The 14335-nt window shown below is 40.1% G+C and overlaps 1 protein-coding gene and 2 non-coding genes across 5 annotated transcripts in view; 2 read left to right on the top strand and 1 right to left on the bottom strand.

The window, feature by feature from the left end:
- The window catches only part of sema3h (sema domain, immunoglobulin domain (Ig), short basic domain, secreted, (semaphorin) 3H), a 55307-nt gene that overhangs the window by 19300 nt on the left and 21672 nt on the right, over positions 1–14335 (bottom strand). For all 3 annotated transcript variants that reach the window (XM_029506381.1, XM_029506383.1, XM_029506382.1), the window contains exons 2-8: positions 14067–14221; positions 10354–10416; positions 9562–9681; positions 8010–8103; positions 7456–7575; positions 6627–6772; positions 5749–5863 (exon numbers count right to left, since the gene is read on the bottom strand). In XM_029506381.1, coding sequence (XP_029362241.1) covers positions 5749–5863; positions 6627–6772; positions 7456–7575; positions 8010–8103; positions 9562–9681; positions 10354–10416; positions 14067–14221 — 813 coding nt within the window. The remainder of the gene's footprint in view (positions 1–5748; positions 5864–6626; positions 6773–7455; positions 7576–8009; positions 8104–9561; positions 9682–10353; positions 10417–14066; positions 14222–14335) is intronic.
- trnar-ccu (transfer RNA arginine (anticodon CCU)) lies at positions 3362–3434 on the top strand. The gene has a single exon. It is a non-coding gene; the product is annotated as a tRNA-Arg (tRNA).
- trnar-ucu (transfer RNA arginine (anticodon UCU)) lies at positions 3865–3937 on the top strand. The gene has a single exon. It is a non-coding gene; the product is annotated as a tRNA-Arg (tRNA).

The following is a 14335-nucleotide window of genomic DNA, read 5'->3' as shown; positions in this document are numbered from 1 at the left end:
CCTTTCTCCCTTTCTTCTCTTGAGTGGTCCACACCTGGTGCCATAACCTTTAACATACTCTTTCTTGTCCAATTTAATCTTTTTTCTCTCCCACTTTTTTTGGGGCGCATTCCTCCTCTGGACAGCAGCGCCCCTTCTCCCTCCTCTCCCCGTCGAGCATTCTCCTCTGCTTCTCCTGATAAACTGGGCTTCCATTCAAGTTTTGTCACACAAGCAATGATGGATTAGAAGGGCTGAATAGAAGTGTCAAAACATGATTAATTTTTCTTCAGTATCACATAACATGTTTGCATACATACTTAAAACAGAAAGTGTTTTTGTTGATGAAGTAATTCAGCAGTAAATAATGGAAATGCATTTGTCAGATGGATCTGGCAGGGTATGGTGGCTCAGTCACACAGTCCTATCCTCAGTTCACACATGGACGGAAAATAATGCAACCTCATTGAATTTTTTAGTTTCTCACAATAATCCACTGAAGCCAATGCAAGAAAAGTTTGAGTTTGGAGTAAAGTTGCTTTTGATAACAAATGTTGCCAATGAAACATCAACTTCCCTGAAATATCACATCTGCTGTTCCTGAAATTAATCTCCAGCTATCATGGTTGTAGAGCCAGTAGTTGGAGTGTACGAGCGATACCATATGAATTATAATAAAAAAAACATTACTTTGGATAGCAAATAATCCACGTTGGTGTAATTTTAAGAGTTGAAGCCTCTCTCTTCTGTCTTTTTGTAAAAAACAAAAACATACATATGTTTGTTAATTGAGAAGACATTATGGCAGGCCACTGAATTAGCACAGAAAAAATGTGATAGATAAAAATCAGTCACTATACTGACAGCATGTGAAATGATTTCAACACATGAAAATATCTTATTTCTAATTCTTCTATACTTTAAAACAGAGTATTTAATTTATTTTTATAAAACCTAAACTTATTTTTGGATTTATTTGCATTCGAAGTGTCTCATATCCACTGCTTAGCCATCATTTTCTCCATTATACCCCTCCATGTGCTTCTTTTCATGATTTTCCAACATATCTTTCTTGAGAAGACATGATTGTCCACATCTTTCCTCCCAGCAGTTACCCAATTTGCCCTTAAACAATTAACCTTTTCAGACACCCTCCAAACATAAGCACTCCTTTCTGAGTTCTGAATTCTGTAGTAACAAGGATGGGCGCTGCCTTATGTCTGGGAAATGTAATCATACACATACAGACAAAAATAGATGACAAAATGCTTGGAAACACCCTGTCTCAAGTGTTACAATAATGATTTCAGCCACACAGGGTTGTCTGTCCCCAGCTCTAAAACCTCATTCCTCCAAAACAACCACAACAAGGAAAATAGCAGTCAACAGCAGAGAATCCTCCATGTGAATTGAAATTTTCACCAAAGGAGAATCTGAGTTGTTCTAGCTTGTATGAGACGCAGGAAGAATGGCTGTCTTCTTGACAGAGAAAACAGTAAACACGAGCCTGAAAGAATTGTTTAGTTTTGAGTTAATTATGGTCCAATGAGGCTTGACGCATAATTTCACACAACAAGTGGGATCTGCGTTGGGAGCCAGACACGTTGACAGTTAGTCTTATGAATGTAAATACATCGAGGCCTGAAAAACAACATCAAAGCAGTGGTGCCTCATGAGTCAGTCCCTGTGGCCTCACAGAACAGATGCCCTGTTGAAAACAACTGTAAGGGCGTTGAAAAACTTCACCTAACACCAGAGGTGGACAGAGTACACAACTTCACTACTTGAGTAAAAGTACAGATACTCCTTGTCAAATATTAGTCCAATACAGGTAAAAGTAGCTTCGACAAAATATTACTAAAATAAACGTACAAAAGTATTTGCTTAAAAAATTACTGAAGTAATAAAGAATCCCTCAAGAAATATTGTCATTATACAATACACCAATGCAATTCTGCTACAGACATGTTTATAGGTCAAAAATACCTTCAGTTAAAGGGGCCCTACAAGAACCAAGATCCATGTCTAGTTCCTCCTCTGTCTCCTTTTATGATACTACTTCTTTTCATAGATTCAGGATGACGGCAAAAAATGGAGGTGAGAATTAGTGAGTGAGAGTCGCGGCTCCACACTTTAGCTAGCTCAGCTTATGCTAGTGTAAACTTGTAATCTGTAAACCTGAGTGCAAACATGATGTTTCATCAGAATGTAGGTGATTTATTTCCTCCATGCTTTCTCTAACTGAGCACCATAAAATATTTAGCAAATGTTAAACCATGTGGAAGTCTCACAGACACACAGCTAGATGGTATTCATGGCTTTCTTTCTATAGGGGACCCGCAGACCATCAAGGTTTGATAGGATTTGTAGTGTTTCTGTGTGGCTGACCATGGCATAAACACAACTCTGATGGCATTCTTAACCTGATGTGTTAATCTACTGTATATGGATTTGTGGTTTTGACTGTGTCTGTGTGTTCTGCTGAAGTGATTCTACAAACAGATTTGTATGCACCCTTATCAGATTTGTAAAATGTGGCCACAGGCATACTGGCTTGAAATGTTTATGCTCATGACAAGTCAGAACCATCTTGTATACACATACAGCCTGAAGCTCGGGCACATGTGTTAAAGCTCAACTGTTGTGTGTATGTGTGTGTTTGCATTAATGTCTCTGAAAAAGATCCACTGGATAAAAAAAATATATTAAATTTGAGATAGCTGCATGCAACAATGTGGGGGCTAAGCAGCTGAGCAGGCTAGAGTTGCTATGGCAAAGGAGTGTTACAATGTCAGGTATATGACATACACTATCAGGAAGTGTTATGGTAAGCAACTAAATGTGCTGAGTTATCAGCCAATTTCTTGTTTGGCAGCTTCAGTGCCAATTATAGCACAACCTGGCAGTCAGAGTTGTCTTGGGCATCCTCAGAAAAGGGGTCCCAAGGCCATGTACCAAGTTCAGTTTTGAGAGATGAAAGCTTTGTTGAGCTATGAGCTCAGTTCGTGGTTTGCCACCAATGTCGATTTATGGGTTTTGGTCTGAATAACAATAACACGTTGAAGCTGTGATTTACAGAGGAGTGGCGCCATGGAAGCGTGCTGGGCCCATAACCTAGATGTTGATGGATTGAAACCACCCTCTACAAACAGCCTTTTAACAGCAGCTAGTTGTTCACTATCTACTGTTCATCAGATTCGAAGATGACTTCATTACAAGAATAACAATGCGACACTGAAGCTTTACTTGCTGCAGTGGAAGAAGGAATATTTTCAATCTGGAAGAAACGCTGTGGTGTCACAGTTGGCCTAATGGATAAGGCATTGGTCTGTTCCACCATGTGTTTATTGTGTTCCTGCTCATTTGATTTGTTGTCTCATAAGCCCCAGTGGCCTAATGGATAAGGCACTGGCCTCCTAAGCCAGGGATTGTGGGTTCGAGTCCCATCTGGGGTGATTTACAGCAGAGTGGCGCAGCGGAAGCGTGCTGGGCCCATAACCCAGAGGTCGATGGATTGAAACCATCCTCTGCTAACTGCCTTTTAGCAACAGCTAGCGGTTCAGTATGCACAGCCCTTCAAAACTGTGTCGCAATTGAAGAAGTCGCTTGAGCATTTAGACTGTGCTCAAGTGCCATCTGAGGGCAAACACAGCTAAGTCCAGTTCCTGCAGCAGAAAAGCTATGATGTGGTACAAAAACCCCACAGAACTATGTCAGTACAACAGGCACTAATTTTTGACGTTTCAGGAATGCTACATGGTTAGCATTAGCATTAAATACCATCTGAGGACAAACAGCTAAGTCCACAACACTCTTGCTTTAATCGCCTGTTCCAACATGTCTTCATTGGTGTTCATTGTCATGGCTAGTGCCTGGTATCCCTGTGTCCCAGTGGCCTAATGGATAAGGCACTGGCCTTCTAAGCCAGGGATTGTGGGTTCGAGTCCCATCTGGGATGATTTACAACACAGCACAACACAGCAGAGCAGTGCTGTGATTTCTGCAATGGAAAGCCAATTAACTAGTACAAAAAGTCTGTAGAAATGTGTTGATCAGACAGTATCAACATCCGACTGTACATCCGAAGTAATGCAGCCTCTTACTGTATGCTTGCCTTCTCTACTCCTAAAGTAAGAAGAGCCCTCATTTTTTTCCTGGGGGAATAGCAACCATTTAATTCAGTGAAAGACAATTTATACAAAAACAATTTGTGAACAGTTACAGGGCAACATGATATTCTGATTCTAAATACAAAATAGGAAATAAATAACCAAAGGCTTGTCGTCTCTGCCCCTCTCTTCTATCCACGCCCAGCACCACTTATTTTAAGTCCTCTGTCTGTTGTCAGGATGTCTTTCCCTGGATTCATAAACTTGACCTTCTATCACCTCCAACAGTGACTTTGATGAAACAGATGCCGGCTTGGATGCTGCGTTCACGAAAACTCTGAACCGAAAATTCCATGTAGCAACTTGTAAATTTCCGACTTCTGATATAGCGTTCATGCTACAGCTCAACCCGGAGGAGAAAAAATAAGTTTGGCATATTTTCACCATTTGCTGGATGCTAAAATATGTGCAGCAGCCATTTATATTTATTTTGGAAGCAGTAATTTCCAATTTGACAACACAGAGCTCATTTTTTTTTTAATGTTGATCTTTCTTTTTTCTTTTTTTTTTTTTTATAAATCACAACCCAATGTTGTGAGGATTAGATCTCTGTACCTAAAAACTCCAAAAACAGGGGACCTCACTGCATTCAAACTTTAAATTGTGCATCTCATTTGACATCTGTATAAATGACACCGTCAGCATCACTAAAGTGTCACAATCTGCCCGTGAAGCTAAAATGTTAACATGATAATACAACAATAAATTGTGTAATACAGTCCAGAAGTGTGATCAGAAACATACCATGAATTGTTTTCAAGAAGTGGGACAGTTAGAAATACTCCATATTTGAATGTTCTTGCTTGGCCAGAATCTTTAAACCTCCTCTTCTGAATAAAATTTTGGTAACTGTAGTCTGTACTCTTATTGAGAATTTCTAAAAGCTCTCATTTGCTTGGAACAAATTGTGTTTTCTTCAGACTATGTGATCATTTCATTAGTACTGGCGGCTTGGCGAAGGTAATTTCTGTGGTGTTGGTTGCTGCTGACACCCTTGAGAATTTAGGCCTTGAAATTCTACACGACATTCAGGACTGAATACTAAGACTAATAAACAGAGGCAGCAGACAGTTGGATAAATTGAGGCTGAAATCCTATTCCAAGGGTAACACCTACATTAACCAGCTCCTGAACAAACACACACACTCTCTCGCACACACACACACACACGCGCGCATCCAATCGAAGGATACTGGCGCAAATCCTCAATAATGAATAAACCCACAGCAACTGAATGTTGAGACCAGTTGCCTTGGTTACCAAGGCTGAGGCACGAAGACAACCCAAGGTGACCGACAGGGCTGTTGATCACCGTGGTAACAGAGGAACCATGCAGACAGACTTAGCTACACTGCGGATATGGTTGACACTTCAAAGTTTCTTCAGCCTGTGAGCTCTCCATCACATCATAATATTTGAGCATTCGCACTCATGAAAACAAATGCACGGATGAAGTCTCTGGAATCCGCTCCTCTTTTATGAAGCCTTCAGTTGCAGTGCTCCAGCTGTGGATCTGACCAGCGGTTGGGGTTCTTCGGATGTGATTTGTTTTGCTCTGTATGTATGATATTTTCCTTTTCATTTTTGTGTGTGTACTCACGGAGCTGGTCGAAGTGTGTCTGTAACCCATCAGGTCCTGGGACTGAACACACCATACGAGCCTTCTGGAAGGTACTCCATTTATTTACTAAGCTCCTCTGACCACCGATGTCATTCTGCACAAAAAATAAAACAACACCCATCATCACTTCAGAAATATGAAAAAATTAAATTTTTTTAAATATATTTTATGTGAAATCTTGGCAGGCTAGCCACCAAAGAATCGAAAGTTGAATGGTACCTCAAAAAGCACATACTGCCAGCAAGACAGTCCACTCCTTATATTATTTCACTAATTTCTCACATCTCTTTACACTGCAAGACATGATATTTTCCAACACATTCATGAGTGAACCTTATTATGCTTTTACATGATCACAAAGCAAATTTTTCTTTTAAAAAGAGTGTTTGTAGAATTGTTTGGAGTTCACTGAATGCTGTTAGTTTAATGTAATAAAATCTATGCTGAAATTAAGTGACAGCATAAACAACTGATATGATTTCAAAATACTTTCCAACTTCCAACAAGCTGGACGACATATTCATGCAAACACACAAGCACGTGTGTCATGTGTGTCTATACATAGTCACATAAAGAACCATAGAGTAAAAACATTTGTAAGTTATTGCAGTGGAACATAAGGTACAATGAAGACACAGTGATAGTGACAAACAAATAAATAGTCCCCTTAAAAAACATAGCCATTTTTTATGTAACACACCTCAGTGGGTGCAGGCGCACACACTGAGCAGCACGTAGTAATTCTACATGCTCAGGCAAAGATTTTTGTAAACTACATGGAGACAGTTTCAGATATGAGCATATATATGCATACAGGAAATAGGAGTCTATCTTTTTCTAACAAACATAAAGTGTACCTTGCACACACGGGCCACTCTGGAGTAGAGCACCTTCCCACCAGCTCCCTCTGCCTCCTGAGCACGCTCAGTGAAGAACACATAGACCTTATCGTCTTCTGGGTTATCAGTTTCAGACAGCGGCGCAACCCGCACAAACTGGGCATCTGGAGAGAGAGAGATGCATGCACACATACACACACACACACAAAGACAAAGACAGAAATTATAAATCAACTGTTACATAAACCTATGCTGCTGATAGGCACGTAACATGCATGTAGAGGGCACAAGAAACAACGATAGAGCAAAAGGACCATAGAGGCAGAATTGACTTTTCAACCTTTATCTTCTTGTTATCAGTACAAGACAACAACACACTGACCTGATAAAAACACCAACCGGGCGTGTGGGAGATGGTTTTAGGAATTTGTTTTTGGAACAAAATATATTCAGCTTAGTTCAGGATATTCAGTTTACAAAATAAGATGTCAAGAGAAAGAGGGTTGCTGTGGGATAATTGGTTTGATTGATTTTTACTTCAAATGAATCCCTGAAAACTGGGCTGTAAGCAGTGCGCCACATGTTTTAGTTTTCACACATCATGACTCACAGTTTAGTCAGGATGGGTAACCATGAACATGCACTGAAGTAAATAATCAAGACAAATGTTTACTAACATATACAGGTCATTTCATTTGCTGTTTTTCTGGAAGGAAAAATATCAAATTGAATTGTCAATATTTGCTGATTTCTAAAGGCAACCAGTCGGCTCGAAAATACTGCAGTGGTTTCCACTGTAACTCAAGGTTCAATGTTTCTTTTCTATTTGAACATTTTCTGAACTTACCTTGCAGCCAGGTGGACTCATACTGCTCAGTACGGATGACATGACGGCTGCCGAGACTACGGAAGAAGGCAGAGTCCCTGCTCATAAAGTCTGAAGTGATCCCAGCGTACAGCTCTCCATCTTCACAGAATAACATGAATGGCAGAATTTTTTGTTAAAGGACGAAGTTCTTGGCAAACATTGTGTAGGTATACAGACAAAACATGATTCATTGATAACAGAAACTGAATAAATACTTGTAATCAAGTATATAATGTTATATACAGAATAAACACACATTAATTCAATATTTTTACTAACGAAGTCCGGAATGGGCTGATATTTCAACAGAGGGCGTTTTATAGCATTGCAACCACAAACCCACATCTTATTTAGTTGTTTGTTTGTTTGATTGAATGACTGATTGCACATTCAGATGATTCTTTCCTGCCCACAGGCTGTCTTTTCTCAGGAGAAACTAGAGCATGTGATCACTCACACCTACATAAAACCTCACAAACTTGCGGTGGTTCCTGTTCTGTAGTAAGTTGATGGGGAATAGGCGGTCCACTCACCAACGACAGTGGAGGCTGTTTTCTGAAACGGATCATACGGACATTTCCCTTTCCCACACTCTGTCTGGCTGTAGGACAGAGTCTGATGCTCTGACTGGCCAAAAAAAAAAAAAAAAAACAGAAACAGAGGTCATTAGGACAGACTGAGAGAAAATCAGCTGGACATTAGGAGGCAGACAGACAGGCCGTGACCTCAAGTCAAGTCAGTGATTTAATTTAGAAATTCTTTTTTTACCCACTGTTTCTGTTAAATAAGCAAAAAGCACTTTTCATATATAAATACACACAACCACACACAGACACACGCACAAACTAAAGAGCATGCACACACACACACACACACACACACAAAGGGTAAGCAGCTAATATAGGGTAATTAGGCTAAGTGTTAGGATTTTGAAATGTGTGAAGTCCAGCCTTAAACTAGTCAGCACCACCAGCTACTCTAAGTACCACGTCTGAACTTCTGCTCTGATCTCACATGGCCTTTCATGGGATTAATCATTGGCTGACAAACACACACACACACACACACACACACACACACACACACACACACACACACACACACACACACACACACACACACACACACACACACACACACACACACACACACACACACACACACACACACACACACACACAGCTGAATAGCCATCCCCAAAATCCCACACAGATTTAAACCTCTCATCGATGAATGCAGACACACACCGACATATCTGAGGAAATTTAGGGTCATTACTTATTTCTAACAAAATGATAACCCACTGTGCATAAATTCTAAGTATTCAATGCTGTATGAAGGAGATACACTTGGGGTCTAGAATTACACTTAAATTGTATTTAACATAAAAATGTCAAATCGCCCCCAACCACAGCCTCAATGACAAAAGGTACATTGTGTATATTACAGGCAGATGGCACAGGGTAATGCCTGGTAGATATATGTGTATAGGGGCAGACACTACACATTTCAGCCGCTGATAGGCCTGTGTATGGGGGCTGTGGCGTCAAGTTGGAACACACACACACAGGACAGTGGGTGGTAGGAACAGCGGTCACCTTTAAACCTTTCATTGTTTTATTATTTCCATTTAGTTGATCGTATATCAAATTACTTGACAATGGCTTTCAAGCTAGTTAGCAGAAGAGCTTTTGGTGGTTTGGTGATGAGGTGGGCAGGAGAGGCGCTGTACTTGGAGGTGCTTGGAGATATCACACAGAACACTATATTTAATGTACTTGCACAAAGACATGTTTAGGCTTTGGTCTAATATCCATTTAACAGCAAATCTACCTTGCATATTACTTTATCTCTTGATTATTCTCTTTTCAATGAACTGGAATCATGTCCGCCATGGAGTGTTATGAGTGGACCTACATATGTTACTAAAAGTTATCGTAAATGTTGGTAGTATTAAGGAACATGAAGTTTTGGTTTGGTGACTCCCCTAGTTACTGTGATGGATGGAAAACTTTATACTAAATGTAATGAAATGTAATGAAATGAAATGATTATTTGTGTGTTTAAATGTGCTTGCAGTAATACCCGTTGGAAAACTCCAGTAGCTATGAAAGCACAGCGTGGATTGAATGCCCCAGTGCCACAAACGTACAGGTGAGTCTGATTAAAGGGCTGCAGAACTCGCAGGAAGTTAGCGCACTCCAGCTGGAACAAGAGAGAGACACATTCACAGAAAGACAAAGTGAGATATAATGAGGATGTCTACTTTTGGTATTGTGGTTTTATTGTTTGTATAAATTGGTTGAATTTCCATTCCATCTTTACAATATTAGTAGAGCAGTAAGTGGCATTGAATGATTGAAAACATGACCTGCATGTTTCTCAGTAGGTTCTGTTGCATAAGTAAAAGTATAACTTGGTGCCAGAGATTTCATGTGAGCAACCTGATGAGCATCACTTTTTTTTTTCCCCTCTCTTCTTGCTTGTAAAAGTTTGTCCATTTTGTCCATTTTGTCCTGACCACGTTGTTCTGTCAGTGTAGCTAACCTGAATCTTGATATTCATCTACTCTGTTTGTTTATTGTTTCAAAATGAATCAGATTCATTCAACTGTAGCTCCGCTATAGATTGTAATCTAACGTGAATCTGCCTTTCTTTATTGTTGCAGAACTCCTACTGTGTGGTAATCTGAAGCTGCAGCAGGCATTGAGGAAAGGATGAAATAAGATGATATGACCAGTCCTGTAAACCACTGATCAACGTCTATGTTCATACACTTCCTTATTAACCTTATAACTTCTTGTTATAGATGTTATGGCACACATTGTTCTGCTAATGTGGTCTGGTGTGTTTATGTTTGTGTGTGTCTTGAGTCACCTCTGGATCCTTCCCAGCCATGAGGCATTCTTGGACACGGTCCGGGCTGGCTGGCCAGTACAGCTGCAGACAGCAAGTGAAGGAGATAAAGAAAACAATGAAGAGGAGAAAATTTCAAAACAGTTTTTATTGTTCAGTCTTCATTTCTGCCAAAAGGCTTTTGGCCCTGGCAGTTGCTTTATGAGCAGCAGAGCAGCAACAGACAACAAAAAAATTGAAATCTGGAAAGAGAAGGGCAGGAAGAGAAGAACAACATTATAATGTTTTGTTAATGTCCCATGTAGGTTTGAAACTGTGAGGCAGCATCAGTGAGGAGAAAATGAAAACCAAATGCTAATGTAGAGTCGAGCTGTCAGAGCAGCAGTGATAGTGACTAAATGACGAAGTAATCCAACATTTGATTTTGATTTTATGTATGAAGCAATCTGGTGATTCATAAGATTTAGACTTCTACGTAACAAAAATAATTCCAGTTGTGCTATTAGTTTTGCCATCGCAGTCAACTATTTGATGTGACTGTAGGTGTACTAGGGTGTCCGTGGTTATATTCCTTTTTAATCCTGGTCACAAAGAACAGTGGGACGCATCGCATATATGGCTCCAGACTCAGCCGAAAAGGTTTCTGCTTCAGTCATGCCTCTCTAATTCATTTATTTGAGTTGCCAAAACCTAATAAGAATTGTATATTTTCCCCATTATTCTAAAAGAGCAGCACTCCAGCTGGGACACAAAAGTGTTGGATAATTTGTTTTGGTTAGACAGTTTGCCCACACAGTAGCCTCCATACATGACTCAAGTCTTTTTCTCTGACATCAGTCAACCCACAGGCCATTTTAATATACTTTATATGATCTTTCTTTAACATTCAACTTGAGCTCTTTTCACATTACTGCCAAAGAGTTACATTAATGACGCTTTTGAAATACAATACAATACTGTAATGCGCAAATGAGACAAGCAATGAAATGTGTCAAAAGTCACAAGTGAAGTAGAAGTTGCTTGAGCTCTTGCTCAGGGGCTGATATGAAAAAGAGAGTCAGTGCTTTGGAGAAGGCCTGAAACAGATTGGAGGCAGACTATCACCAAATCTCATGTGTCCACATTTTCAACATGTCTGGATTAAAGTGTATGAATATGGTCCACATTTTGTGTTTTGGAATCAGCTCCCACTTGTTTCAGGCCTGTTTAAATTTGACAGTGAAAATTGAGAATAAATGACAAAATAATACAAATCATAATCTAATCAGAAAATGTAGTGGAGTAAACTCCCCAAAAGTAACCTAATAGCCCATTAGAACTAATGCAATTAAAACAATGTGATTATCTTTAATCAGTCTATAATAGAAACCCTGCTTTCACAGGAGATGTAAGGGAGAAGGAAATGTGGGAAGACAAGAGAGGCGAAGAGAGGGGAAGAGGTGAGGCTGAGTATCAGATGGCAGATACGTGACTAATCAAAATATTTCCTGACTCAGTCATTCCATCAGAGACCACAATGGTGAATCAGAGATTGAATCGATATGGCATTCGATTGTCCTCAGTTATCTGTAAATACCACTGAATCTAAGTTTACTGAAGGAAATGCACACATTTTTAGTTTAGCTCACATGACTTTAAACTGAACAAACAAGGATCACTAATAGTGAAAGAACGACATGCGAACTGTGCATGGGTGTTGGTCTTAACAGAAATCCTGAAATTCTAGTCTTCAGTCTAAAAAATGTGACACCAGCTCTCCGAACGTGATTAATCATAACTGATGGCGCGTTCAGGAAACAATTTCTGGATGGCCAGTAATTGCTGCCTAACGCAGTCATTCCTGTAGAGCCAAGATGATCAGATTAGATAAAACAACTCATTCGCCCTTATCACCAAGCACCAACTGACAGGAACATGGACCACCAAAAGAGGATTCTCACCAGGTGAGGACACCAGGTTAATGGAAATACACCCCTCTGTGAAAAGCATGCTGGCTGCCAGTTTACACAACATAAAAAGAAAATGTGGGTTTCTGAAAAACGAATTACCAAAAAATCAAAGAAAGAAAGACATTTTTTTACAATCTTAACTCTAACGCTATGGCAGCAACAAAAAGGAACGAAAAGGAACTCAAACCCTTGGTGACCCTTTGTGTAATGTGGGTTGCCAGCTGCATCAGTTCGAAGGAATGTGCTGAGGGTTTAGGTCCGATCAAAATAAAATGTGACAGATGATAACAGGGTCTTCTTCAGCACACTGTCATGAGCCGGGCTGGCTTGCGGGAGCTGGTTGACTGTTCAGTTTTTCACCTCTGTGGTAGGTTTTAAAGTGATGATAGAGATGTTGAAATAATAAAATTCGGCATCACTTAGTTTCAAGAAGAACTGATAAGGAGCTCTGCATGTCAGTAGCAAAGAAAATAACAAGAAATGTGAAGAAATGGCTCAGTGAGAGGTTTTAACACCACAAGGGAAAAAACTGCACACAAGCTGGAACGGCATAAACAGACTATAAATACTGTAAGTACAAATATATAACTTTACTGCCCGCACAGAGCTGAGTTACGAGTTGACTATGACTATCAATCCTTTTGTTGGCTGACTGCCTGGCTGAGTGGGTGGCTGGCCAGCTTGACTGCTGTCTGTCTGTCTGTTGGTCTATTTCACTGGCTGTTTGTCCGTTTCTTTACCTGTTTAGCTCTCTAATAGCTTGCGTGTAAGTCTGACTGATGAGAGTATTGATTTGATCCAGCTAGTTATGAAAAGGCAGCACCGTCACTGCCCCTGTTCTGACCCTGAAATGAACTTGACCGGCTGACAAACCATCTTCATGTAAGTCTGACTGTGTCTGGCTGTCCGTTAAGGCTGCAGCAGGAAAGTGGATACAGTGGGAAAAATGTTTTAACCTTTATTTAACAGCCATGGGTTTTATTTTAAGAGATTAAAATTTGTTAAATTTTGCGCACAGATTTTTATTCCCATGTATCTGCGTTTATGCCTGCTGCAAATCTTGGTTCAGGCTTTGATGACTATTGATACTGTTGACACTGATGATGATTAGATGAGTGACATGCACTCGCAAGAACTTCATCAGCTAAATTAAAAGAGGGCTGATCTGACAGTACGCCTCCTGCCTCAGTGTTTGAAGCAACATATAAATGAGCTTCACTTTATTGATGCCATGTAAAACTCCTGGTCATTAAAATGTCAATATAAAAACAACACAATTCACCCGAGAAATCAGAAAAACAAAATTGTGCAAAATAAATAAGGAAATAGGAACTCTATTCATAACTTTATCCAGATATCAGACGTTTCTCTCTAACAGAGCAGCAGCTGTCCAGCGTCAAATGCTATTCTGTTCGGCAGTGATAATGGACAGTAGTAATGGTAGGAATGCAAGTAATGTGCTGAAAATGATTTGTGGTCCGACTTAGTAAAATCCTGTGTTTCTGGAGATGAAAAGAGTTTATGATGGTAGGAAGCAGAGAAGGATGTGCATTTCTGGAATAAAGGTGAGGGACTCTGGAAAGATAGACGATCAGAGGGGATATTAGTCAGAGGGATGTGACTTTCCGCTTCCTCAAATCACTAGTCATGACTGACACATCAGTTTTCTGGCTTTACTGTCATGTGTATTTCATGGCTATCTCCATGCATATATCTGTTGTATGTCTATATTGTAGCTCGTCTCATGGAATGTGAATGTTTGTGTGTGCGTCCTTCACTTCCAACCTTGCGTGGGTTCTGTGTTATGTCATCCAGGCTCGTAGACAGCAGGTTATCTTTCATGGCCACGTACAGACGCCTCCCGTCTTCATCAGGCAGTAAGGAGTGCAGATCTCTGGCCTCCAGGGGCAGCGTCAGCAGGCGGCCATTCTGGATCAGCTCTGGTAAAGGAGGACAAAGACAGAGAGTTTGATGTTTGTTTACTCTGTGGTTTTCCCAAATTATGTTAACAAAGTACGAATAAGTAATACCCAACAACCCATTTCATCAATTTT

The sequence above is a fragment of the Echeneis naucrates genome, chromosome 7, assembly GCF_900963305.1.
Source record: "Echeneis naucrates chromosome 7, fEcheNa1.1, whole genome shotgun sequence".
NCBI lineage: Eukaryota > Metazoa > Chordata > Actinopteri > Carangiformes > Echeneidae > Echeneis > Echeneis naucrates.
This window is presented reverse-complemented; position numbering and strand designations above follow the sequence as displayed.